The sequence below is a fragment of the Littorina saxatilis genome, linkage group LG11 (genome assembly GCF_037325665.1).
Source record: "Littorina saxatilis isolate snail1 linkage group LG11, US_GU_Lsax_2.0, whole genome shotgun sequence".
Taxonomy (NCBI): Eukaryota; Metazoa; Mollusca; class Gastropoda; order Littorinimorpha; family Littorinidae; genus Littorina; species Littorina saxatilis.
This window is the reverse complement of record NC_090255.1, coordinates 19800236-19822780: the sequence shown is the minus strand read 5'-3', so window position 1 is coordinate 19822780 and position 22545 is coordinate 19800236. Positions and strand designations below refer to the sequence as shown.

Genomic DNA, 22545 nt, shown 5'->3' with positions numbered 1-22545 from the left:
CATTGACTATCCAAGTTACCATGAATGGCAATAGTTGACTCCTGAAAAGTAGCAAGGATATAATTTGAGACGATAAACGCCTGATGCAATCCCTCCTCAAGGTCAGTCAACTCAAAACCTTCATCATTCGCAACATCAGTAGGCAACACCGCGGGATTCGTATGTCCAGAAATCATGTCGAAAAAATATTACATTTCAAAAGCATGTCCAACCACAGTTGTTGGCAAGTGTTCGTGTCCGAAGTAGCCTTCAGTGTGTGTAAATGTATTCATGTGACAGAGAACGTGACCTCATTGTTCAATCCTCTCTCTCTCTCTTCTTTCTCATTCGAACGCACACACGCAAGAACGTAGCCTACGCACGCATGCACGCGCACGCACACACACACACACACACACACACACCCCGCTGACGCACACGGCAAACCACGCACACACACACTGACTGTCGGCAAGCATCTCTTTTTGTTTTCTTTACCTTTGTTTATTGTGTTTTCGATATTTGTGTTTATTTTTTGCTTGACTTATCTGTTTTATTTTAATGTTTGCTATCCACATCGTGTGATAAATGTTTCTTCTCAGTCTCCGAGTCAGTTTAGTTTCTGCACGCCGCTTTGGTACTCCTTGTTTTTCTAACTGGTGTATTGTGCGCGACTGATTTGCGGATTTATTTTTATTCCTTTCATATGCAGTTGAAGTGTTGTGGGTGTTATTGTCTGTATATGCTATGTTGCGTCTGTGTATGCCTACAAGAATTTTGGGTGTAATGTGCCTGTGGTCTGCTCGCAGTCGAGCACAGAAAACATGGCGGCGCCCTGTTGCAAATTCGTGGAAAGTCTTTTCCGACCGCAGATACCAGCGTCGTCCGCGACGCTGGAAAAATACAAATGTCAAGTCACTGTCAAATATGTGATTTGTTTTACTCTTTATATTTACTCAAAAAGCGTTTTTCTTTCCTCACAGTACAATAGAGCAGCCAAATCCGAACCACAATTAGTGTCATTATTTGTATTTCTGGACGCTCAGGGGAGCAAACAAACGCGCCTGTGTACACAATACCAAAGAAACAAACACGCACACGCAAGCACGCACGCACGCACGTACGCACGCACACAATCGCACACACACACACACACACACTCACTCACTCACGTACGCACGCACTCACGCACGCACGCGCACACCGTGACACACACGTACGTACGCACACACTCAGTCACGCAAACACGCACGCACACAAACACACACACGCATACGCACACACACACACACACACACACACACACACACACACCGTGTCACACACACACACATACACACACACACACACAGTCTAGATGATATCCAGCAACAAACACAATTTAGAATGGTTGCGAATCCACGGCTCATCTGCTTCCCGCTTGTGCCGGAAAATGTGTTGAATGACTTGATTTGTTATATAATCACTGTACATTTTGACAGACATACCGTATTTTGCAGTAGTCATTAGGTTCGGACGGCTTGGTTTGGCCCTTGTTAAGATGTGTTCTGTAACTTTTAGAAATCAACTCTCAGCGTTCATGAAGGTGTGAACTGTCCACGGGCAGCATTGAGCTAACCCGCTACGATTCATGGCACGGTCCTTATAGTAAACTATTAGGATCGTCATCTAAGGTCTGTCCTGTGTTCTACATTGGTTAGGCCAAATAAAAATATATGTTGGGTTAGGGTAACGTGACCAAAAAAAATAGGGTCGGTAGGTCGGCTTTTTTTCCCTTTTTTTTCTTCTTTTTTTCCCTTAAATTTAATTAGTCGATTTTAAAGGAGGTTACACTTCCCTTAGTCTGGGTATAGTTCGCAAAGTGTGTCAAAAGTTTTTTTCGTATGAGAAATGAAAAAAAAGTTCTGGGGTCGGCGGGAAAAAAAATAGGGCCGGTGTAACACGAGAAAACTACTACTCCCACGAGATTTTTACTCCGGAGTAAACATTTCGTACGAAAAAGTTACTCCCTTTACGAAAAAAGCACTCACTCATTACACGAGAAAATTACTCCCCAAGACAGGTGAGTTCCGAGTAAACATTTCGTACAAAAATGTTACTCCCCTGACGAATAAATAACGAATAAATTACTTCACCCCAGCACAAGCAATTTAACTTCCCATGCCAGGTGTACGAAATTGTTTACTCCCTTGTCCCCTGTTAGTCTTGATGGTGGAAGGGGTGGAAGGAGAGTAGCGCGACATTCGTGTGCGCGAGATCACTTATTGGCATTACCCGCATCCCATTTTTGCGTACGAGATTTTTACTGGAAGTAAAAAAAAATGGGGAGTAAAAATTTCGTGGAGGGAGTAATTTTGTTGTGCCTAGGGGAGTTCTTTTCTCGTACGAAAAGTGTACTCGGAGTAAGAATTTCGTACGTAATATTTACTCCGGAGTAAATATTTCGTGGAGTAAAAATGTCGTGTTACACCGGTCGGGTTACCCTGAACCAACATATATTTCTATTTGGCCTTTAGACATCCCCACACTTGAACACACACCAAACATCAACACTCGGACTGCTCCTGTGCAGAGTAGATATTTTTGTTTATTGCGGGGTTTTTTAAAAGCCACTGGCATGGACATACACGCACACTCAAACTAGTGATAGATTTATGTATGTGGACTATCTTGCCTTGCCTGTATTTAAACCGCCGCGTCAAATTACACGAATGATTTTAAAGTGTTCACGACTATAATGTCCAGGAAGTATCGACTCGCAGTAGTTTTAAATTATTGAAATTGGAACGAAGAAAAAACCAAATATATAGGCCTAATCTTCTTTTTTTCAGGAAAGCAACGACACAATTAACCAAAAAGTCTGGGCTGGCATACTTCGCTTTCAAGGTGAAGGTCACGACGTGTTGACCCCTGACCTCACGCAGTTAGTGAAGAGAGTGGCGACCACTGACGAGAAACTGGTGCTGATAACTCATGACACTGCGGTGACGTCGTTGCGCGGGGACTGTGACGTAGAGGTGGTTGACGTCAAATTAAGAAACGGCCGTCACGTTTAGGACCTGTGCTGCCCAAAAGGTCTGCCCTTGTGAGACCTCTGTCAGATTTGTAAGTTTAGGCCAAATCAAAATATATGTTGGTTTAGGGTAGCCCGACCGACTTTATTTTTTTCCCCGCCGACCGTAAAACTTTTTCTTCATTTCTAAAAAAAAAAAAGAACCCAACTTTTGGCACATTTTGTGACCTATAACGACACTAAGGGAAGTAACTTCCTTTAAAATCGACTAAAAAAAAAAAAAAAAATAAAAAGCCGACCTACCGACCCTATCTTTTTTGGTCACGTTACCCTAAACCAACATGTATTTTTGTTTGGCCTAAAGAAACTGTCCTTCCTGTGTAGACCTTGTCAATCAACATAGATCCGCCAGGCTTTTTCTCCGATAGAACAGCATCCGTTCAAGCCTGGGCGTATACCAGTTGTCACCAGCAAGCTATAGGCTGTTTTCTGTGACGAGTTGGAATTTTTATGAAATATTTTGTAAGCCACGCCTAGTATGTCAGTTTCTAAAACTTAATCAGTAAAAAACAGTCCGACTGTGCAACGCCAAAGGATGCAGCCAGGTTGTTGATATTTTGTTTGTTTGTTTGTTTGCCATATCAGGGCGGTGCTGCTTTGACATATAACGTGCGCCACACACAAGACAAAAGTCGCAGAACAGGCTTCATGTCTCACCCAGTCACATTATTCTGACACCGGACCAACCAGTCCTAGCACTAACCCCATAATGCCAGACGCCAGGCGGAGCAGCCACTAGATTGCCAATTTTAAAGTCTTAGGTATGACCCGGCCGGGGTTCGAACCCACGACCTCCCGATCACGGGGCGGACGCCTTACCACTAGGCCAACCGTGCCGGTATTGTTGTTGTTGTTGTTGATATTTGGTATGTATGCAAGTAGAAGAATTTTATCAACCCATGTCAAATTCAGAATAAAAAAACCCAAGAAAGGTAGGTTGTTGGAACATTGTTTATGACAAAATTACGTTACAGTCACAAATATGTCGACCCAACGGTCTTTTACGTGAACAGACAAACAAATATCACAATTTAAAAGTTATAAGTTTATTGTGATATTTGTTTGTCTGTTCACTTAAAAGACATATTTGTGACTGAAACGTAATTTTGTCAATAGCAACGTTCCAACAACTTACCTTTCTTGTTTTTTTTATTCTGAATTTTGGAACTGTTGTGGAGATCGCTAGATACCACTGGAATCGAATGGAAGGATATAGAACATTATAGAACTTACTTTGATTAAGTGCGCAGTCACTCATGACGTAAGCGTAGACGCTCATCGAACAGACGGAACTGTGTAGATCTAACCAGATTAGTGTCGATGTTTCCCGAATATTCTCGTATGTCCATTAACTATATAAGTAGGGCTGCGCACACGTATTGTTGTTCTTTACCAGTCTTGCACTTGTTCTTTCTTACACTGTGCTGAGAGATATTGTCACCGTTGTTCCAGCTGTTAATAAATCTACAGAACCTACACAAATCGTTGTGTCTCCTTTGCGACTGAGAGTGACGAAAGGAAAAACACGACAGGAACGTTGGCAGTCTCTTTGTTTTTGGGTTTGTTCATGTTAAATGATGTCATTTACGATGTAAGGTACCACCATTCAATGTAGCGTCTAGCAGAAATACAGACAGACACAGTAACACAAACGCACACATGCATATACACGCACGTGCTAAGGGGAAAATTATACATGCGCAGAGTCAGCGGCACAGACGACGCACTGCAGATTATTGAGGTCATTCTGTTTTCCCCCCCAGCCTGCTACACGTCGCGTGAAAAGAAAACAGACCAAGTACTCGTCATAATCCCTATTATATAAAAAAATAAAAAAAACCACAATGGTCGAAATTATGTATGTGTTGTTTGCACCAGAGAGATATTTCAATCAATATAACGTAGTCCTTACTGCTCCCTTCTGAGCTATCGAGGATTCAGGCTGGTTCCTGGGTGACAAACCGTTCGGTTGCTTGGTTTAATTATATTGCGAGAGTAAACACCCCATTCTAGTGTGCAGATGGAAAGAAGCAGAGGATGGAATAATAGCTAATCATCTCCGGAAGTCTGGTTTGATGTTTTTACAAAATGCTCGTTGTGAAAGCAAAAGGAGGGACATGTTATCTTTCTATGTGTCTGTTACCATGGTTTCAAAATGCCCGCCCTAGTTGTGGTGACCCTGTTCTCTCTCCCACAGGATCCTCCTTCTGCACGCGTCAGGGCTGGTGTCCGAGTGGACAGACAGGTGGTTCCCCCCGCACCCCCTGTCCCGCGTGTGCCCCTCCCGGCCCGACCGTCATCAGCCTGGTGCATGTTCAGGACGTGGTAGTGGCGCTGCCCCTGGGGTCGGGCTGGCCCTCCTCGCGCTGGCCCTGGAGCGAGGATACTTCACACGGCGAGGTACCGATTCGACGCCTCCCATTTCACCGCCTACGACTGTGCGGCCTCTCATTTCACCGCCTACGACTGTGCAGCCTCCCATTTCACCGCATGCCATTTCGTCGCAGGGCCGGACTACCGGGGGGGTTATGGGGGTTGCGCAACCCCCCCCCTAGCCTAAACATGTACCTTACTTATTTAATTTTTTTTTATTATTGCTTATTTTATGCCGTTTCATGCAAGGAGCGACCATTTTCCTATCTCAGAATATGACCTACCCATCAGCTTCAGGGGGCTTTGCCCCCTGACCCCCACAACGAGGGGGGGGGTTCTAGGGTTTCCGGAACCCCCCCCCCCCCAGCCAAAAAATAAAAATATTGAATGAGGTATGCATTTCTTTATTTTACATTGAGTTTCAATTTTGGGGGTATTAATCAGTGACAAAATCTGCTGCCTGAAACTGGTAATGATCATCCTCAGAATGCACCAGATTGCACCATTTTGCATCCTTTTTTCAAAATTTTCCGGGGGGGCATGCCCCCGGACCCCCCCAGCAAGCTAGGCGCTTCGCGCCGTCGGCTCGGCGCTTCGCGCCTTCACACCCATATCTTCACAATATACCATTGAAAAAAACCACCCATAAAATGAACTGATCCGCCCCTGCCGCCAGGGGGGACATCCCCCTGGGCCACCACTGGCAACCCCCCCCCTCCTCTTCGCCTAGTCCGGCCCTGCGTCGCCTCCCGTTTTGCAGCCACATTAAAGCAAAAGAACAATGACGACTGCATGTGCGAGCGAACAACAACAAGTCGCGTAAGGCGAAAATACAATATTTAGTCAAGTAGCTGTCGAACTCACAGAATGAAACTGAACGCAACGCAACGCAGCAAGACCGTATACTCGTAGCATCGTCACTCCACCGCCCGTGGCAAAGGCAGTGCCCGTGGAATTGACAAGAAGAGCTAGGGGTATTCGTTGCGCTGAGAAGGATAGCACGCTTTTCTGTACCTCTCTTCGTTTTAACTTTCTGAGCGTGTTTTTAATCCAAACATATCATATCTATATGTTTTTGGAATCAGGAACCAACAAGGAATAAGATGAAAGTGTTTTTAAATTGATTTCGAAAAAAAAAATTTGATAATAATTTTTATATATTTAATTTTCAGAGCTTGTTTTTAATCCAAATATAACATATTTATATGTTTTTGGAATCAGCAAATGATGGAGAATAAGATAAACGTAAATTTGGATCGTTTTATAAATTTTTTTTTTTTTTACAATTTTCCGATTTTTAATGACCAAAGTCATTAATTAATTTTTAAGCCACCAAGCTGAAATGCAATACCGAAGTTTGGGCTTCGTCGAAGATTACTTGACCAAAATTTCAACCAATTTGGCTGAAAAATGAGGGCGTGACAGTGCCGCCTCAACTTTCACGAAAAGCCGGATAGGACGTCATCAAAGACATTTATCAAAAAAATGAAAAAAACATATGGGGATTTCATACCCAGGAACTCTCATGTCAAATTTCATAAAGATCGGTCCAGTAGTTTAGTCTGAATCGCTCTACACACACACACAGACACACAGACACACAGACACACGCACATACACCACGACCCTCGTTTCGATTCCCCCTCGATGTTAAAATATTTAGTCAAAACTTGACTAAATATAAAAAGACCAAAAAGCACTGTGCTCACGTTGGAATGACGAAAACGAAACAAATAACGGCGACGTTTCGACCACTGGGGTCCTCCTCAGGCACAAGAAGTACACACTTCTTGCCGTTTTTTGATTCGCCACTTTAAAGACAGCTTTCTTCCTGTGTAAACCCGTGCACTGTCACACCCTCATTTTCGATTTTATTTTTGTTTGTTGGATTAATGTATGTCAAGTTAGTCAGGAAAACCAAGATGGTCGCTAGTTTTGTGCTACTAGACCATGTAGTGATCTTACAAGAGAAGCTTTGAAAGGGAACATGTCCCATATACAAAAACAGTCGAAGCAAAATTGTGAAGCTGTGAACAATTTTGTAAACGAGTGGCAAACAAAGCTGTTGGAACGAGCCTGCTTCTCTTGCATACGTTTTCGTGCACAAAAAAAGCAAGGTGGTTATTTCTTGAGAACACAAGACGACTAGGATTGTTTGAGACTTTTTATTTCCTGACCTAAAGCATACAGACTCTTTGGGTGGCAACAGAATTACCTGTGCTCGTCGGAATGTCCCCAGGAGACACCCTTAGGACTGCCATGTCTGTTGTAAAATAGTTCTGTACGCCACAGAACAATGTCTTTCTCACTACCTGCATGCCTGTCTGTCTGTCGTATCGCAAAATACAAATATAACTGACACACTTGATGTTCTTCTGAAGACTGATGCAGTGCGCTCAGTTTTAGTCTTTCAGATGGTCATATTGACTGAATGTGTTATTATTACTTTAAGCGACTTGTCTTATTTTTTCTTTAAAAACATATTTTCTATGATAACTGTACCAATAATAAAGCAAGTTTGGCATACGATTGCCATCATTTCTACATACCTGTCTGTTGACACAAAAATATAAAATTCTGAAGATGTGAAGAAAGACCACACTGACTCTCAAAGTGTTTTCAGCCGCCATCACTTCTCAGCGGGCAATGTCCGCATGTATCAGCCCACACAAATCAATACCAGCATGTCGAGATACTTAACTTCTGTCACGTTTGGCACCGGCTGCCATCATTTCCTTATCTCAAGGACCGCCATGCACCGCTCGCAAGCGTTGACCTTTGACCGTCTCTCTCTTTTTACATTTAGTCAAGTTTTGACTAAATGTTTTAACATAGAGAGGGAATCGAGACGAGATGTAGGTCGTGGTGTATGTGTGTGTGTGTGTGTGTGTGTGTGTGTGTGTGTGTGTGTCTGTCTGTGCGTGTGTGTGTAGAGCGATTCAGACCAAACTACTGAACCGATATTTATGAAATTTGACATGAGAGTTCCTGGGAATGATATCCCCGGACGTTTTTACATTTAGTCAAGTTTTGACTAAATGTTTTAACGTAGAGGGGGGAATCGAGACGAGGGTGTGGTGTATGTGTGTGTGTGTGTGTGTGTGTGTGTGCGCGTGTGTGTGTGTAGAGCGATTCAGAGTAAACTACTGGACCGATCTTTATGAAATTTAACATGAGAGTTCCTGGGAATGATATCCCCGGACGTTTTTTTCATTTTTTCGATAAATGTCTTTGATGACGTCATATCCGGCTTTTTGTAAAAGTTGAGGCGGCACTGTCACACCCTCATTTTTTAATCAAATTGATTGAAATTTTGGCCAAGCAATTGTCGACGAAGGCCGGACTTCGGTATTGCATTTCAGCTTGGTGGCTTAAAAATTAATTAATGACTTTGGTCATTAAAAATCTGAAAATTGTAATTAAAATTATTTTTTTATAAAACGATCCAAATTTACGTTCATCTTATTTTTCATCATTTTCTGATTCCAAAAACATATAAATATATTATATTCGGATTAAAAACAAGGTCTGAAAATTAAAAATATAAAAATTATGATCAAAATTAAATTTCCGAAATCGATTTAAAAACACTTTCATCTTATTCCTTGTCGGTTCCTGATTCCAAAAACATATAGATATGATATGTTTGGATTAAAAACACGCTCAGAAAGTTAAAACGAAGAGAGGTACAGAAAAGCGTGCTATCCTTCTCAGCGCAACTACTACCCCGCTCTTCTTGTCAATTTCACTGCCTTTGTCACGAGCGGTGGACTGACGATGCTACGTGTATACGATCTTGCTGAAAAATTGCATTGCGTTCAGTTTCATTCTGTGAGTTCGACAGCTTGACTAAATGTTGTATTTTCGCCTTACGCGACTTGTTTTCTTTTAGTTTCCATAACTACTTTTGATGACGTCATATCCGGCTTTTTGTAAAAGTTGAGGCGGCACTGTCAAACCCTCATTTTTTAATCAAATTGATTGAAATTTTTGTAAAGCAATCTTCGACGAAGGCCGGACTTCGGTATTGCATTTCAGCTTGGTGGCTTAAAAATTAATTAATGACTTTGGTCATTAAAAATCTGAAAATTGTAATAATTTGTTTTTTAATACAAAACGATCCAAATTTACGTTCATCTTATTCTACATCATTTCCTGATTCCAAAAACATATAAATATGTTATATTTGGATTAAAAACAAGCTCTGAAAATTAAAAATATAAAAAGACACAGAGAGAAAAATGGAAAGACAGACAGGCAAACAGACATAACACACACACACACTCAAAGAGGCATGTGAATTATGCATGAACACAAGGCAAGTAGAGATGCAGACAGACACACAGACAGACAAATAAGTGTGAAAAAAACACACACACACACACACACACACACACGCACACATACGCACACACACACATACACACACACACACACACATACACAGATAACTGCAATAACATGTTAATTTGAATCACAGTGACACCTGGTTCTGTTTAATGGTAAAGTACTCTGTTAAAAAATCACAACTATGTATAATTTCTGTGAAATCAAGATATACATTATCCAGACATAATTTGTAAAAATACAAAAAAATAAAAGTAAAACACAGTATATAAAAGAAAAATTAAAAAAAAGAAATAAAAATAAAATCTGTAAAATTAAAATCTACAATATTCCTTACACACTCATGACACATTATTTGACTTTTACAAGTCACAACAAAAGTACAAAGATGCTCTTATTTGATGTAAAAGATGATCTCATTTCATGTAAAGACGATCTAACTTCATGTAAAAGATACAATAATTTCATGTTAAAGATGATCTTATTTTGTGTAAAAGATCCTCTTATTTCATGTAAAAGATCCTCTTATTTCATGTAAAATTAAAAATGCTCTTACTTCATGTAAAAGATGATCTTATTTCATGTAAAAGATGATCTTATTTCATGTAAAAGATGATCTTACTTCATGTAAAAGATGATCTTATTTCATGCAAAAGATGATCTTATTTCATGTAAAAGATGATCTTATTTCATGTAAAAGATGATCTTACTTCATGTAAAAGATGATCTTATTTCATGTAAAAGATGATCTTATTTCATGCAAAAGATGATCTTATTTCATGTAAAAGATGATCTTATTTCATGTAAAAGATGCTCTTATTTCATGTAAAAGATGATCTTATTTCATGTAAAAGATGCTCTTATTTCATGAAATAGCCTGGACAGTTCTGAATGTGTAAGTGTATGCAGTGTATGTGGTAATGACAGTGCCAAGAAAGTGACTGAAAACAAATCAAACATTACATCAGATTTCTATCTATTTCTCCGATGCATCTACCTTCTTCTTCTTCTTCTGCGTTCGTGGGCTGAAACTCCCACGTACACTCGTGGTTTTTTTTGCACGAGTGGAATTTTACGTGTATGACCGTTTTTACCCCGCCATTTAGGCAGCCATACGCCGCTTTCGGGGGAAGCATGCTGGGTATTTTCGTGTTTCTATAACCCACCGAACTCTGACGTGGATTACAGGATCTTTTCTGTGCGCACTTGGTTTTGTGCTTGCGAGTACACACGAAGGGGGATAAGCCACTAGCAGGTCTGCACATAAGTTGACCTGGGAGATCGGAAAAATCTCCACACTTAACCCACCAGGCGGCCGCGGCCAGGATTCGAACCCTCGACCTTCCGATTACGAGGCCGACGTCTTGCCACCCCGCCACAGCGCCCGTCATGCTTCTACCTTAGATGCGACACTAAACCAACCCATTGCCCTTGCAACACAAAACTGATGGATTAACGGCGTTGACAATGTGTGAATATACAAAAAAGTACAAAGGAGAAACAGAAATAAGATACAGAAAACATGAGAGTGAGTGCATGTGTTATGGATGGTTTTAGGTGAAGACACTTTGTGGACAGAGACAACAATACAAAACAGACAGCACACAACCAAACAAATATAATTTAGTAAGATCTGTTGACGAGAAGGCCGTTGGTGTCTTCTATCAAGGATTCTACTCGCACTCTCTGCAAAAGAAAGCAAATATATTTTTAAAAATAAAAAATGACTGATATGTGTTCTGTCCTTAAAACTGTTATTCTTATAAAATAAGGACCAGTCAGTCAGTCGATTAGTCGGTCAGATTCTCTTTCCCTCTCTCTCCCTCACACACACACACACTCTCTCTCTCTCTCTCTCTCTCTCTGTTTTCCTCCTCCCCCCCCCCCCTCCCTCTCTCTCTCTCTGTCAAACACAAAAGACAGAACATTCCAACCACCAACCATAACAAACCCGACAGAACACTAGAACAGCCACACAGCATAAGAAAGACAACTATGTCATACTAACGTACATCCAATTTATCCAGCTGGTCTCCCTTGTCCTTGGTGTCAGGGTATGGCGGGACAAGGGCCTGCAGTCTCACAGCTTTCAGCGCGACTGGCTGGCAAGCGATCAAGTGACCAATCTCCTGAGCCTACACAGAAAAAAATACATACTTGACGATACAGAGAGAAATTCAAGTTTTACGCCCTCACGGTTTTCAGAGCAACTAGATGGCAAGCAATCAAAAATAATGATAATAGGGGTATTTATATGGCGCAAATCCTTAAAAAGTTCTAAGCGCCAATCAAGTGACCAATCTCCTGAGCCTACACAGAAAAAATACATACTTGACGATAAAGAGAGAAATTCAAGTTTTACGCCCTCACGGCAGAGCCAGTTATAGGGGCAATAGTTCTCTGGTTTAACCCAGACTTTGGATGAGATACACAAGACAAGTGTATGTGTGTTTAGGTGGTATCAGCCATCTGCACTGATGACAGAATGACCAAAGGTCTGCAGGAATCTCCAGCCCCTGAGGAGAGAGATCTGGACCAGGCCGGTGCCCCTTCATGAGAAGCTGCATGGACCTGTGGAGGCTCTTCATAAGACCACCAGCTTCATTACCAGAGCTGGACTCCAAGTTTAGCATTGGGGAACGACAAGAAGAAGAAGAAGACCAAAGGTCTTTTATGTGCCACTGTGGTGACACAGGGATGGGACATGGATACCGTATCCCGCGGTCTGCACATAAAGTTGACCCGTGTCTGTCCCGGCCCGGATTCAAACCGTGACCATAGGATCACAAGACCAGTGTGATATATACTAATTGCGCTACCTCCTTGTTGATACAGTGCATAGAACCATCCTTTTAAGACTTAATTCCTCCCTTTCAAGACCTCAATTGCTTTCTCAGACTTTCTGTTCATTAAACCTCTAAGTTTATCCCCATTTCAAGACTTCCTCCTTCCCCCCGATGCTCCCCAGCAATGTCGTAAGAGGCGACTAACGGATTTTGTTTCTCCTTTTACCCTTGTTAAGTGTTTCTTGCATAGAATATAGTCAATTTTTGTCAAGATGTTAGTCAAGCAGTATGTAAGAAATGTTAAGTCCTTTGTACTGGAAACTTTGCATTCTCCCAGTAAGGTAATATATTGTACTACGTTGCAAGCCCCTGGAGCAAATTTTTGATTAGTGCTTTTGTGAACAAGAAACAATTGACAAGTGGCTCTATCCCATCTCCCCCCTTTCCCCGTCGCCATATAACCCTTCATCGTTGAAAACGATGTTATTAAACACCAAATAAAGAAAGAAGACTTCCTCCTTTTTCAAACCTGATTTTCGAAGATTTCCTGAGTTCTTAAAAGGGGTTTCCACTGTTGGAGACACCACAAAAACCCGACAATGACATGGCCATCACTTAAAGGCACAGTCCTTCCCTTGGAGAAACATTTTTTTAAATTGTTTTTTAACTTTACATTACTGGGAAATTCAGGTCGCTTCCTCCCAGTGGAAAGCTAGCAGCAACAGAGTCGCGCTACCCAGGTGTGTGCGTGTTAAGGTATAGTCAGCCATCTGCACTGATGGCAGAATGACCGAGGTATTTTACGTGCCACTGTGGTGACACAGGGGTGGGACATGGATACCGAATCCCAGTCTGCACATAAAGTTGACCCGTGTCTGTCCCGGGCCGGATTCAAACCCGTGACCAGCGGACCACAAGTCCTGACTACGTGCTCTACCAACTGAGTTAACGGGCACCCCAAGAAAAAGAGTTTGTCTCACTTCGACAAACTACAGGGAGAGTGACTTAATTCTTCCCACAGAACAATACTGGACTGTAACATAGACCCCCAACAGACACACACAATTTCTCAGTAGAAAACATGACACAGACACAAACACACAGACAGACAGACGGACAGTCTAACACACAGACACAGACACAGACACATGCACACACACACGCACACACACACACACACGCACACACAGACACACACACACACACACACACACACAGACACACACACACACACACGTACATACATGTAGCATACTACCTCCTCTACCTGTCATAAGCCAATTACTATTGGACTTACAAGAATGTGAAACTCAACTAGTCTCTCTCACAAAAACACCTACAAAGCAACGTTCAGAATAATGACTACAATGACAAAGGGGGACAAGCATAACCGACTTACTCTGTTGGCTTGATAACGAAGCCGCATGATTCTCAGTCGATTTCGCGCTTCTGCTGCCCTGTAAAACATTAATCAACCAGTTACTTTGAGATGACTTTAAAAGACATGAAACATTAAGGTAAGTATGATGATTAGCAGCAAGAAGAAACAGGCATCAGGGGCGGATCAGTTCATTTTATGGGGGGGGGGGGGGGGGGGGTTTCCAAAAGTATATTGTGAAGATATGGGTGTGAAGGCGCGAAGCGCCGAGCCGACGGCGCGAAGCACCTAGCTTGCTAGGGGGGTCCGGGGGCATCCCCCCCCGGAAAATGTTGAAAAAAAGGATGCAAAATGGTGCAATCTGGTGCATTCTGAGGATGATCATTACCAGTTTCAGGCAGCAGATTTTGTCACTGATTAATACCCCAAACAACAACAACCCCAAAAAACACAAACAAATATTTTTATTTTTTGGCTGGGGGGGGGGGGGGGGGGGGGGGGGGTTTCGGAAACCCCAGAAACCCCCCCCCTCGTCCGCCCCTGGGCATGGAGACAGAGAAGCACAAAGACGCACAAATGCAGTGACCAAAAGAGCACCACACAACAAACGCGTACACATACAGACACTCAAATAAGAAAGTCCTGTCCGGAGTACACTCATTTTCACCAAACCGTATGTTACATGTTTACGAAATTAAAAACAAAACATGTTTCTTTAGATAGATGCAGGTAGAGTTCATTAAAGATGAGCCTCGTCATAAAAAAGCGCCGGGCGGGGATGTAGCTCAGTCGGTAGCGCGCTGGATTTGTATCCAGTTGGCCGCTGTCAGCGTGAGTTCGTCCCCACGTTCGGCGAGAGATTTATTTCTCAGAGTCAACTTTGTGTGCAGACTCTCCTCGGTGTCCGAACACCCCCGTGTGTACACGCAAGCACAAGACCAAGTGCGCACGAAAAAGGTCCTGTAATCCATGTCAGAGTTCGGTGGGTTATTAGAAACACGAAAATACCCAGCATGCTTCCTCCGAAAACGGCGTATGACTGCCTAAATGGCGGGGTAAAAAACGGTCATACACGTAAAATTCCACTCGTGCAAAAAACACGAGTGTACGTGGGAGTTGCAGCTCACGAACGCAGAAGAAGAAGATAAAAAAGCGCCTTTCCCTTTCAGGGCTCCCCACCGACGCCCGTCCTAGAGGGTCCCGGGACCCCCACTTTCAATGTTTAGAGGGTCCATGGACCCCCACTTTTTTATGTTTAGAGGGTCCATGGACCCCCACTTTTAATGTTTAGAGGGTCCATGGACCCCCACTTTTAATGTTTAGAGGGTCCATAAGCGGAGTTTTAGAGGATCCCAAGAGACCTGGGTCCCCAAAACCCCTGCGTTCATATAAATAACGCATTGTGATCGCGAATAATGTGATATGAAGTGTGCTTTTTATCACCAGAATGGCCTGGAGGACCTACAGAGGACAGCTGCTTTCGTGCGGGCGATTGGCATCTCCATCTAGTGAACGACGAAGAAGAAGAAGAAGATCACCAGAATAATCGAGGAGGACCGACTTCAACTAAACCTTGTCAAATGCAACACACGCACACTTTGTTCCCGCGTGAAACTGGCATAATTTGTGCTTACACTTTGACTTAGCTGACGACTACAGTCTGAAAAGAGTTTATACAGGATGCACGACAAGAGAAATTTAGTGTGTCTCTGGACTCCCTCTTTGAATTTCCAGTACGTGATTTCGGCTTCTATAGTGCCTATAGGACGCAGGGATGCGCACTGTGGGGAATCCTGCCTTTTCTGGGAAGAGGCTAAAATTCTAAAGATTTGTTGATTCCAAAAGCTTTCAATTAAAAAAGGGCTGCACTTGACATGCATAACTACAATTATATACATCTTTTGTTTTTGTGGCAAAAAGGAAAGAGAGAATGCTTTATGTCCTGCAGGCTAAATATTTCGCCTCTTAAGGACAAGATATGGGTAATATGATTCGAGTTTTACGCACTCACGGCTTTTGACGAGATACACAAGTGTATGCGTGTTTAGGTGGTATCAGCCATCTGCACTTATGGCAGAATGACCAAGATCTTTTACGTGCCATTGTGGTGACACGGGTGTGGGACATGGCTTCCGTCTCTGGGTTTGCACATAAAGTTGACCCGTGTCCGTCCCGGCCCAAATTCGAACCTGCGACCTTCCGATCACAAGTCCATGCAATGCTCTACCAACTGAGCTACCGGGCCCCCCATTTTTGTGGCTTTTGAAGGTTGAACAGTCATTCCTCTGCACTGAGGGTAAATTTTGGGGATGAATGGTAGTACGTGTGACAGGGAGACTACTGTGTCATCCTTCACAGCAGTCTCTGCAGTTGTCGGCCGTTGAAGAGCGTGAGCTATTTATAGCTCGACGTTTCTTATACGTTGCTGACACCTGTGCATTGACTGAAGAGTTCTGTTTGTGATAGGGTCTTGCTGCTACGGTCTCCTTGTATGTTCTTGGGAACCTTTGTCTACCCATAACAGCTTTTATAGGGCTATTAAGTTAGCACTAAAATTCTCAATGCTGTTTGATTGGGCTTTGCCTCCAAAAGTGGTTGTTGTGCTGCATGCACTCGGTTACAGTAGTATCAATGCACCAAAGTTTTTTTTATCAAAACGTTTTCTAATGCGTAAAAGTAAAATATAGTCCTAAATGACAGCTCTACTTACTTCAGTTGTCCAATAAGCCTGGCGTGCTTGTCTCTCTCCACTTCTTCCTCTTTCGGTGTTTCAGTCTCCCTACTGGATAACATATTGAATCATGGGCTGAAGTCAATTCAGTTGATATAAAACAGAAGCTCGTACTTGATAACAATTGCAAATATTGAAAGTACGTGTGCTTCGATCGATTCGTGAGGATCAATAATCAGTACTTTAACAAAGCATGTGTGTGTGTGTGTGTGTGTGTGTGTGTGTGTGTGTGTGTGTGTGTGTGTGTGTTTATGAGTGTGGTGTGGGGTGTATGAGTGTGTGTGTGTGTGTGTGTGTGTGTGTGTGTGTGTGTGTGTGTGTGCGCGTGTGTGTGTGTGTATATATCAGGTGTACGTGTGTGCATGCATGCATGAGTACATGTGCATGCGTATGTTTGTGCGTGCGTGTGTGTGTACAAGTGTGTGTGTGCAAGCGTGTGCATCAGTGTCTGTCTACCTGTATATCAGTGTGTGTGTGTGTGTGTGTGTGTGTGTGTGTGTGTGTGTGTGTGTGTGTGTGCATGCATGCATGCATGAGTACGTGTACGTGTGCGTGTGTGTGTTTGTGTGTGTGTGTGTGTGTGTGTGTGTGTGTGTGTGTGTTTGTGTGTTTGTGTGTGTGTGTGTGTGTGTGTGTGTGTGTGTGCGTGTGTGCGTGCATGTGTGCAAAGGCATGTCTGTCGATCTATCAGTGTGTGTTTGGTTGTCTGCAGGCTCTTATTATTTCATTTTTCTATTGCCCAGTTCAGTCAGTTGAAGCAATGATGTCAATAGTTCACAACAATATTTTTATACATCAACAATAAAGTGTGTGTGTTGTTTGTCGATTTGAGGGTTATAATTCAGCTGAGTTCTGTATGCGCGATCGTAATTTACTTCAGCAGGTCTCTCTTCAAGTCCCTGAGGCGCCGCATTGTGCTATGCTGAGCTTCTGCCACATGTGAGGGAGGGTCTTCATACTGCAGAAATACACACACAGCAAATGATAGAACACAATCCTTCATACTGCAAAGATAAACATACACCAAATTATAGAAAGAATAGGTAGAACCCGGGGGGGATGGACATTGATTATTTGCCTTGGTATGGATTATGCACTCTTCACTTTTTGTGGTATAAATAGCACTATATATGTGTCAGTGATGGCGCTAGTATTTTTTCAAACCAGTGTTATGAACTGAAAACTCTGCTGAACAATCCCTCTCAATGCTGTCAATGCGCATGCGCCAATCTTGGAGTTAAAAAATGCGACCCTTTGACCGAACGATCCAGTAGTTCTAAAAATCAACCGATAGGTCATACCGGTGTCACGAACTGAAACCTCTGCTGAACAATCCTTCTCATTGCGGTCAATGCGCATGCGCCAATGTTGGACTTAAAAAATGCGAACGTTTGACCAAACGAACCATGGGTTAGGGGGAGGGTTAAAGTTAGGATTAGGGTTAAGATTAGGGTTAGGATTAGGGTTAGGGTTAGGATGTTCACGACCGGATTAATCTCCCCATGTTAGCGCATGCGCATTGACCGCAATGAGAAGGATTGTTCAGGCAGAGTTTTCAGTTCGTGACACCGGCAGTTAATTTTGTTTCAGTATTTTCTCGTTACAACCAGTAAAATACCGGTAATTACCGGTTAACGCCAATACTTTATGTCCTTGTTGTGTGTAAACCTTTATTGTTTTTAGAGTGGTGAAAGTGGTCAGAATGCATATGTCAGTTATCATAATCAAGTATATTTTTGTGCACACCTTAGCATTAATTTAAAAAATACATTACGTTTCACTAAATCAAAGCAAAAATAAGCAGGCCAAAGTATTTGTACATACGGCTAAATATCTGCTTCTTTGCTGTGGTGTGAGTTTCTTCAGATCTGCTGCATTGATCTTCCTCTGGTTGTAATGGCGGAATTTGCCTCCCTCATAACTGATGGCTGGAAGAGACCCCTTGGAAATAATGCTTTAGAGGTTAGCATACACATGGATTCAACTGTGTGCACAAATTTAAAACTGAAAATGAACACAGAGGAATAAGAGTCTAATTGTATTCATGCTTACAAGATTTTGAATGGAGTTGATAATATCGACTGATCCTTTTTTTGTTTTTGTTACTGAATGTTTATCAAAACACAAGAAAGAGAGGGGTAAACCAATATAAAGAAGTGTTCATTTAGTAATAGAGTTGTACCTGTTTCAAATTCACTGTCTAACAAAACTAAAATGGCTATTAATATTGACCAGTGCAAGAAGCGACTAGACATGGAACCATCAACTGATGAGTGTGATGAGTATAAAACTTGTCACACAAGAATAAAAAAACCAAGAAAAGTAAGTTGTTGGAACGTTTGTTATCGACAAAAATACGTAATTACAAACGTTCCAACAACTTACCTTTCTTTTTTTTTAATTCTGAAAATTGGAATGTTGGCAGTCTCTTTGTTTTTGATTTTGTCACACAAGATCAAAATAATGTATGCATATTCTGACCCAACTATAATTCGGAATATAATGAGGGGACATAAAAAGGTCATGAGGCCTATAATTATTGCCCCTATTACCTATACCTATGATATACATTCACTGCAAGTGAAATATTTCTCCTTCACACACACAGATACATATGCACGCACACACACACACACACAAACAGACACACACACAGAGACACACACATAAACAGACTCACACAGTGACTGTGACACACACACGCACACACACACACACACACACACACACACACACACACACACACACACACCACATGTGGTCGATCTATAGCTGTCTCCGGAATTAGGCCAAAAAGAAAAATATGTCTGTTTCCGGTAACCCGACCGACCCTATTTTTAAGCGCCGACCCAAAATGGTTTTTTCTTTGCTTTTCGCACACAAAAAACAAAAAAACAAAAAAATTATGAAGTCAAGTATACTTTATTTAGTTTCAATATATATCTAGGTCAAAAACATGTGCTAAATAATTGTAAGTAAACTAAGGAAGCGTTTAAAAACAAAACAAAAAAAAACACGTAAAAAGACGTTAACAAAACGTAAGACAAGTCGCGTAAGGCGAAAATACAATATTTAGTCAAGTAGCTGTCGAACTCACAGAATGAAACTGAACGCAATGCAACGCAGCAAGACCGTATACTCGTGGTCCACCGCTCACGGCATAGGCAGTGAAATTGACAAGAAGAGCGGGGTAGTGGTTACGCTATGCTGCATAGCACGCTTTTCTGTACCTCTCTTCGTTTTAACTTTCTGAGCGTGTTTTTAATCCAAACATATCATATCTATATATTTTTGGAATCAGGAACCGACAAGGAATAAGATGAAAGTGTTTTTAAATTGATTTCGAAAAAAAAAATTTGATAATAATTTTTATATATTTAATTTTCAGAGCTTGTTTTTAATCCGAATATAACATATTTATATGTTTTTGGAATCAGCAAATGATGGAGAATAAGATAAACGTAAATTTGGATCGTTTTATAATTTTTTATTTTTTTTTACAATTTTCAGATTTTTAATGACCAAAGTCATTAATTAATTTTTAAGCCACCAAGCTGAAATGCAATACCGAACCCCGGGCTTCGTCGAAGAGTACTTGACCAAAATTTCAACCAATTTGGTTGAAAAATGAGGGCGTGACAGTGCCGCCTCAACTTTCACGAAAAGCCGGATATGACGTCATCAAAGACATTTATCAAAAAAATGAAAAAAACGTTCCGAGATTTCATACCCAGGAACTCTCATGTCAAATTTCATAAAGATCGGTCCTGTAGTTTAGTCTGAATCGCTCTACACACACACACACACACACACACGCACGCACACACACACATACGCACATACACCACGACCCTCGTTTCGATTCCCCCTCGATGTTAAAATATTTAGTCAAAACTTGACTAAATATAAAAAAGGTAAAAAATAAATAAATTTAAAAAAAGACCGACCGACCGACCCTAACTTTTTTTCGGCGATGTTACCGGAAACAGACATATTTCTTTTTGGCCTTAGCCATGTGGAAGTGGTGTCACACATTGAAAGAGTATAGACAGTTTGAGATTCATTCAATGTGCCCATGAAGAATACATGGAGCTAAATTAGAAAACAGGGAATGGGATATTGCCCATAAAGTGCAAGTTTAGATGGACCAGTCAGCGACCATAAACTCTATTTAAACGAGACAGATATGCAGCAAAAGTCCCGTTGGAACGAATGCGGGGATTGGAAGAGGGTTGGAGGGCAGGGGGGAGGTGATGAGTGAAGGAGAGCATCTGGAATGAAACAATGGTAACAGATAAGAGAGTCCAAGAGAGAGCGAGGACCGAAGTCATTAGTAGCAGCGCAGCGGCCAGCAAGCAAGTTCAGCGATTTTCAGTTCTGCAAAATGGAGTTCAATTTTACTTCATGGGCAAAGAATCTGCCCCAACCTGTGATTGAGGTTCTGGAAAAATAGGAGTTCACAACCCTCAGTGCTTTGAAATATGCAGGAGAAAAGGACCTGGAAACCCTCAAGTTAAAAAGAGGCCACATAGTGGAATTAAAAGCAGCAGTGGCAGACCTGCAAAAGAAGTACGGGGGAGGGCCGTTGCGTGCTGCCGACCAAGTGGCACCGCTCCAGGGCCTTCTTGGCAACATGGCCATACAGTCCACTGCTTCGCCAGGTGAGACTTTTTTGAGAATTGTTGACTTCATACCGGCTTCTATGGCGGTGGAGGAAGAGGTGACACTCGGGGGAGGTGTCACGCTCAAGCTGCCCAACAAACCAAAGTTGGACAAAGTATCCCCCTGCCACTGGATCGTGGCAAATGCAAGAATAATGGCAAAACTAATGAATGCACCGGACTTTGACCACGAAGCCTACCTCGGTTATACGGAGATGGTGGGCGAGCTCGGCGCAAGATTCTCCTGGCAGTCGGTGCTCCTGTACGACGACGAGTACAGGAAGCGCCAGGCTACCAGCGGGTTTGCTTGGGGGACCCCCAACCCCCACCTGTCCACAGTGATTCTCCGTGATCGTACCCAACAAGTTCTAGGCAACAAAAGCGGCAAGGCCACGATGGGAAGTGGCGGTATTCAACGACCTGTGGGACCCAGTGGGAAGGAGGTGTGCCTTCTGTACACAAACAAAGGCACATGCCTCTACGGGTCCCGCTGCAGGTTCGAACACGTGTGTGACACGTGTGGAAAAGAGCACCCCAGCAAAGACCACCAGGCGACAGCAAACACCAGTGCCTAGGATACAGCGCAGCGAACTGACAACACAACGGTAGGCCCCACCTATATTCCAGCCCGTTCCCTCAATTAGATCCTCATGACTGTGAGTTTTTAGGAAATCATGCATCTATTAGTGCAAAATCTCAAAGGTGGCACTCAGTGCTAGAGGGCGATTGTGACAGAGATTTCTTGTTAGACGGTATACAGCACGGTTTTCGGGTAGGCCTAACAGAAAAACATAAAACATGTGTGTTAGCGGCAGAACAAAGCAATCATAAATCAGCGTACGATCATCGCGACATGGTAGAACAAGAACTGTCAGATCAAATAGCAAAAGGAAATTATATAGTGGCAAGTGAAGCCAACGGATATTGCCCATAAATATTATTCAAAAACACCTTCGCGCATTCCAGAAATCAACCATCGAAGCAGAAAAAAAGAAACATCAAAAAGGCAATGGAGAGAGAAATGGACGTTAAAAAGTCCTGATTTCTACATAACAACGAAAAGCAACATACCGGCATGACTGCTGATCAAATAAGGCAGAAAAACTCAGCAAGCGTGGTTATCTTTTGGCCGAACTCTCCTTGCTCTATGTTCACTTTTCGGCCATATTGTTGTTGTGTGGCAACCTTCACTTCCGGAAACAAGTCGACATCATGGG

At 42.4% G+C, this 22545-nt stretch overlaps 1 protein-coding gene and 1 long non-coding RNA gene across 2 annotated transcripts in view; both read right to left on the bottom strand.

The window, feature by feature from the left end:
• LOC138979973 (uncharacterized) overlaps positions 1–22545 on the bottom strand; it is a 326270-nt gene that overhangs the window by 204850 nt on the left and 98875 nt on the right. The gene's annotated exons all lie outside the window — the stretch shown is intronic.
• LOC138979972 (protein LKAAEAR1-like) lies at positions 9890–22544 on the bottom strand. Its single transcript, XM_070352740.1, has 8 exons — positions 22400–22544; positions 18492–18608; positions 17543–17625; positions 16647–16718; positions 13958–14015; positions 11785–11907; positions 11172–11458; positions 9890–10769 (listed from the first exon to the last, which is right to left on the bottom strand). Exons 1-7 carry the CDS (start codon positions 22403–22405, stop codon positions 11396–11398), a joined length of 522 nt encoding a protein of 173 aa, XP_070208841.1. The 5' UTR covers positions 22406–22544; the 3' UTR covers positions 9890–10769; positions 11172–11395.

What these genes read in the sequence shown, in the direction of transcription:
- LOC138979972 (XM_070352740.1), bottom strand. An exon ending in AAAGAAGCAGATATTTAGCC is followed by an intron (nt 17,626 to 18,491) that starts GTATGTACAAAT and finishes GTATTTCTGCAG; the next exon opens with TATGAAGACCCTCCCTCACA. An exon ending in AGGCTTATTGGACAACTGAA is followed by an intron (nt 14,016 to 16,646) that starts GTAAGTAGAGCT and finishes AATGTTTTACAG; the next exon opens with GGCAGCAGAAGCGCGAAATC.